We start from the raw sequence: 6,365 nt of genomic DNA, 5'->3' as shown, positions 1-6,365 counted from the left end.
AATATCAGAAAGTTTGATAATATATTGTTTTGGCGAGGCTGCAGAGAAATACTCTCATATTTTGTTGTTGGATTGTAAATTGGTATATTTTTTGTAAGGCAACTTATCAAAAAAATTTTAAAGTGTGCTCACTTTGGCAGCACACATACTAAAATTGGAACGATACAAAAGATTAGCATGGCCCCTGCGCAAGGATGATACGCAAATTCGTGAAGCGTTCCATATTTTTGAATGTATGTATAACTGAATCACTTTGCTGTACACCTGAAACTAACACAACATTGTAAATCAATTATACTCCAATAAAACTTTTTTAAAAAAGAAAAGAAATTTTAAGTACATATGTCTTTTTATTGGCAAGTAACAGAAAACCCAACTCCAATAGGCTTAAACAATAAAGAGGATTTATCAGTTCAAATAACTGCAAATTCCAGGGGATAAGTGAGCTTTGAAATTGGTTTGATTTTGTGGATCAACAATATCACCAAGGACCTAATTTCCTTCCATCTGTCAGTTCAGTCGTCCAAAGTGTGAGCTCCACTGTAAATCTGACTCCCTTCTTGGTTGCAAAAGGGCTGCAGCACTTGAAGTCTTCATATCAGCTACACCATACTGTCCAAAAGAAGAGACAAAGCTGGCTTTTGTTCTCTCTCAGAAGAGCAAAGAAAAACAAAAACAAAAAAAACCCTTCTTCCCCCAAATACTTCAAAAAATATCCTCTAACATTTCACTGACTTGCATCATTGGCCCATTCCTGAAATTTCCCCTTGACAGGACAATAGTATACATTGATTGGCTAAGGCCTGGGTTGCTTGAACCAATAACTGAGGCATGGGGGATGGACTTACCCTGATTGGGTTACATGTGTGGTGTACCCCCTCCAGAAGCTGGGAGTGAAATCAATTCTACCCCCTTCAAACTTTATGACTGCTAAACAATGGGGAAGATATGGAATGGATGTTGGGCAGAGAATAACATCAACCACTATATACTTTGATACAGCAACCATACTTCTAGGAATTTATCCTAAAAATATGCTGACCCATGTGTACAAATAAGTATGTTCAGGGAGATCGTTTATAATAACAGGATATTGGAAACAACCAAAATGCCTGGCACTGGTTAAATAAATTATGATGTAGCCATACAAAAGAATAAGGCAGATGTAAATGTATTGATATGACACAATCTCAAAAATATATTAAGCGAAAAAAGCAGAGTGAATAGCCTGCTACCATTTGTGACAAAAAGAGAGACGAAATGGATATATGGATATGATATATTTTAAGTGAAAAAAGTATGATAAACTCCCATTTTCATCAATAACCAGACAGATAGATATCCAAACACATGTGCACACACACATATATACCCATTTATACTTGTATATCCATGGTTTGCATAGAATATATCTGGAGGATAAACAAGAAACTGACAGTGGGGTTCTCTGGAAAGGGAACCAAGGGAACTAAGGAATAGGGGTAATATATAACTTTAATTGTATATCCTTTTATATTGCTTGAGTTGTTTTTTACCATGTGCATGTATTTTTAGTTAAAAAACAAAAATATTTATTAGTTATAGGTTTCTATTTTTTACCTGTCAGATTATCAAAGATAAAAATATTTTTTAGGGCTTCCCTGGTGGCGCAGTGGTTGAGAATCTGCCTGCCAATGCAGGGGACACGGGTTCGAGCCCTGGTCTGGGAAGATCCCACATGCCGCGGAGCAGCTGGGCCCGTGAGCCACAATTACTGAGCCTGCGCGTCTGGAGCCTGTGCTCCGCAACAAGAGAGGCCGCGATAGTGAGAGGCCCGTGCACCACGATGAAGAGTGGCCCCCACTTGCCACAACTAGAGAAAGCCCTCGCACAGAAATGAAGACCCAACACAGCCATAAAAATAAATAAATATATATATATACATTTTTTTAATAGTTTTATTGGTCAAGATGGCATAGTAGGAAGACTCTGAGCTCACTTCCTCTCACAGCCACACCAAAATTACAACTATTTACAGAGCAACTATTGATGAGAAAGACCAGAATCTAGCAGAAAAGATCTTCTACAGCTAAAGACATAAAAAAGGAACCACAGTGAGATGAGTAGGAGGGGCAGACTCACAGTATAGTCAAGACCCACACCCCAGGGTGGGCAACCCACAGATGGGAGAATAATTACAATTGCAGAGGTTCTCCCCATGGAGAAAGCGGTCTGAGCCCCACATCAGGCTCCCCAGCCCAAATGTCCAGCATCAGAAAGATGATCCCCCAGAAAGTTTGGCTTTGAAGGCCAGTGGGGCTTACTTTCAGGGGAGCCAGAAGGCTGTGGGAGACAGAGATTCCATTCTTAAAGGGTGCACACAAAATCTCACACACTCCAGGACCCAGGGCTGCAGCAGTAATTTGAAAGGAGCCTGGGTCAGACCCACCTGCTGATCTTGGAGAGTCTCCCAGAGAGGCAGGAGGCAACTGGAGGTCACCCTGGGGACACAGACACTGGTGCTGGCAAGCGCCATTTTGGAATACTCCCTCTAGTTTATTAGCCTGGGGACCCAGCCCCGCCCCTGCCCATCAGCCTATAGGCACCCATACTGGGATGCTTCAGGCCAAGCAGCTAGCCAGGCAGTGACAGCCCCACCCACCATCAGGCAAGCTGCCTTAAGACCCCCTGAGCCCACAGTTTCCCCTGGACACAGCCCTATCAACAGAGGGCCCAGGACCCAGCCCCACACACCAGAGCACAGGCACTAGACCCAGGACCCCCAGGGGCCTGCAGCTAGAGACCCCAGGACCCAGCTCTGCCTACCAGTGGGCAGGCACCAGCCTTAGGACACCCTGGGACCTGGACCCACCCACCAGTGAGCAATCTCTAGCCTTGGAAGCAGTCTCACCCACCAGTGGGCAGACACCTGCCCAAGGACAACTGCAGCCCCACAGCCTGCACTGGCAGGACTCAGACCACCCACCAGCAGGCTGGCACTAGCCCTGGGACCCACTGGGCCACGCCCTCACCCACCAGCAGGCCAACACCAGCTCTGAGACATCTTGAGGCCCTCAGCCAGCTGCTCTAGGATCCATCCTCAATCACCAGTGGGCTGACACAAGCTTCAGGACACCCCAGACCCTGCAGCTATGTCAAGAACTGGCCTCACCTACTAGTGGTCAGACTCCAGCTCTGGGACCCCTGGGCCCTTCAGCCAGAGACCCCAGGACCTGGTTCTACCCACCAGTGGGCTGGCACTAGCCCCAGGACCCAGCTTCACCCACTGGTGAGTGGGCACCAGTGGCGAGATCTCCTGGACTCAAACCCCACCAACCAATGGGTGGACACCAGCCCCAGGATCACAAAAGCCTGCCTTGTCAGTACCCAGCTGAAACACCAGCAGGCAGAGAGCAGCCCTGGGAACCCCACAGACCATGACTCTTCCCACCAGCAGACCAACTCCAGCTCTGGGACACCTTGGGCTCCTCAGCCAGTGGCCCTGAAATCCATGCCAGTGGGCTGACACCAGCTTCAGGACACACAGGACCCTGAAGCTGGAGACACCAAGACCTGGCTCCACATACCAGTGAGCTGGCACTAGCCCTGGGACCCCCTGGGCCCTAGCCACACCTACTAGCAGGCCAACACCAGCTCTAAGATGCCTTGGACTCCTCAGCCAGCCACCCCAGGATCTAGCCCTACTCACCAATGGGCCAGTACCAGCATTGGGACACCTGGGAACCTGCAGCCAGCAATGTCAGGAACCAGCCCCACTCACCAGGGGGCCAACACTAGATCCAGGAACTCCAGCCCCACAACCACCCACCCTAGAACAAGATTCTGCCCACCAGTGAGAAAGCACTAGCCTGGGACCCCCCCAGGGTCCCTCAGCCAGGATCTCATGACCCGGCCCTGCCAACCAGCAGCTGGTAGCCTCCATGCAACGCAGGGCCTGACAACCAACCAAACCAGGGGTGAGCCATGCCTATGAGACCACCCACAGTAGTCAGCCCACCATAACAGAAGGACCCACCCAGCCAACATAGGGGGCACCCCTAGAGCATATAGCTCTGGTGATAACAGGGAGGTGTGCTGCTGGGACACATAGGATGTCTCCTACAAAAGGCCACTTCTCCAAGGTTAGGAAACATAACCAACCTACCAGATACATAGACATAAAAACAGCAAGTTAGGCAGAATGAGGTGACAGAGGAACATGTTCCAGATGAAGGAACAATATAAAACCCCAGAAGAAAAACTAAGTGAAATGGAGATAGATAGGCAATCTATCCAATAAAGAGTTCAAGGTATTGATCATAAAGATGATCAAAGAACTCAGGATAAGAATAGATGAACAGAGTGAGAAGTTAGAAGTTTTTAACAAAGAGTTAGAAAATATAAAGAAGAACCAAACAGATGAAGAATACAAGTGAGATGAAAAATACACTAAAAGGAATTAACAGTAGACTAAATGATACAGATGAATGGATCAGCAAGCTGGAAGATAGAGTAGGGGAAATCACTGAAGTGGAACAGAAAAAAGAATAAAAAGAAATGAGGACAGTTTAAGAGATCTCTGAAACAACATCAAGCATACTAACATTCACATTACAGGGGTCCCAGGAGGAGAAGAGAGAGAGAAAGGAACAGAGAACATATCTAGAAGACATAATAGCTGAAAACTTCCCTATCCAGGGAAAGGAAACAGATATCCAGGTCCAGGAAGCACAGGGTCCTAAACAGGATCAACCCAAAGAGGACCACACCAAGACACATTGTAATTAAGATGGCAAAAATTAAAGATAAAGATAGAATATTAAAGACAGCAAGGGAAAAGTAACAAATACCATACAAAGGAATTTCCATAAATCTATCAGCTAACTTTTCAGCAGAGACCTTTCAGGCGAGAAGGGAGTGGCACAATACATTTAAAGTGAAGAAAAGGAAAAACCTACAACCAAGAATACTCTACCCAGCAAGGCTTTCATTCAGATTTGATGGAGAGAGCAAAAGTTTTACAGATAGGCAAAAGCTAACTGAATTCAGCACTACCAAGCCAGCTTTACAAGAAATGTTAAAGGGACTTCTCTAAGTGAAAAAGAAAAGGCCACAGCTAGAAACATGAAAATTACTAAAGGGAAAAACTCACTGATAAAGACATATAGTAAAGGTAGTAAATCATCCATGTACAAAGCTGTAGGAAAGTTTTAAAATAAAAGTACTAAAATAATCTATATCCACAGTAAGTCATTAAAGACTACACAAGACAAAAAGATGTAAAATACGACGTCAAAAAAGTAATAATAGGGAGAAGGGAGTAAAAATGCAGGGCTGTTAAAATGCATTTGAAATTAAGAGATAAGCAGCTTAAAGTAATCACATATATGTGTATGTACATTGAGATATATATATATATATATATATAAATATATATATCTGATGGTAACCACAAACTAAAAATCTGTAATAGAGACACACACAAAAAGAGAAAGGAATCATCCAAACTAACACTAAAGATAGTCACCAAATTACAAGGGAAGAGAACCAAAGAAGAAGAAAGGATTAAAAAAAATTACAAAAACAACGCCCAAATAATTAGCAAAATGGAAATAGGTACATACCTATCAATAATTACTTTAAATGGAAATGGACTAAATGTTCCAATCAAAAGACATAGAGAGGGACTTCCCTGGTGGCGCAGTGGTTAAGAATCCGCCCGCCAATGCAGGGGACACAGGTTCGAGCCCTAGTCCGGGAAGATCCCACATGCCGCGGAGCAACTAAGCCCGTGCGCCACAACTACTGAGCTTGCGCTCTAGAGCCCTCGAGCCACAACTACAGAAGCCCGCGCGCCTAGAGCCCGTACTCCGCAACAAGAGAAGCCACCGCAACGAAAAGCCCACGTGCCACAACGAAGACCCAACACAGCCAAAAATAAATAGATAAAATAAATAAATTTATTTAAAAAAAAAAGACATAGAGTGGGGACTTCCCTGGTGGTCCAGTGGTTAAGACTCCACACACTCCCAATGCAAGGGGCTGGGTTTGATCCCTGGTCAGGGAACTAGATCCCGCGTGCCACAACTAAGACCCAGCACAGCCAAATAAATAAATAAATAAATATTTTTAAAAAATGACATAGTGTGGCTGAATGGATACAAAGACAAGACCCATATATACACTGCCTATAAGAGACACACTTCAGATCTAAAGACACACACAGACTGAAAGTGAGGGGATGGAAAAAGGTATTCATGCAAATGGAAATCAAAAGAAAGCTGGGGTAGCAATACTTATATCAGACAAAATAGACTTTAAAACAAAGACTGTACAAGAGACAAAGAAGGATGTTACATCATGATTAAGGGATCATTCTAAGAAGA

The 6,365-nt window shown here is 44.6% G+C and overlaps 1 protein-coding gene across 2 annotated transcripts in view; it reads right to left on the bottom strand.

The window, feature by feature from the left end:
• Positions 1-387: 387 nt before the first annotated feature.
• The window catches only part of ITGB1BP2 (integrin subunit beta 1 binding protein 2), a 33,161-nt gene continuing 27,183 nt past the window's right edge, over positions 388-6,365 (bottom strand). For both annotated transcript variants that reach the window (XM_082377440.1, XM_082377441.1), the window contains one exon: positions 388-612. In XM_082377440.1, coding sequence (XP_082233566.1) covers positions 511-612 — 102 coding nt within the window. In that variant the 3' untranslated portion in view covers positions 388-510. The remainder of the gene's footprint in view (positions 613-6,365) is intronic.

The sequence above is a fragment of the Balaenoptera borealis genome (assembly GCF_965194805.1).
Source record: "Balaenoptera borealis genome assembly, chromosome: X".
Classification (NCBI taxonomy): Eukaryota; Metazoa; Chordata; class Mammalia; order Artiodactyla; family Balaenopteridae; genus Balaenoptera; species Balaenoptera borealis.
This window is presented reverse-complemented; position numbering and strand designations above follow the sequence as displayed.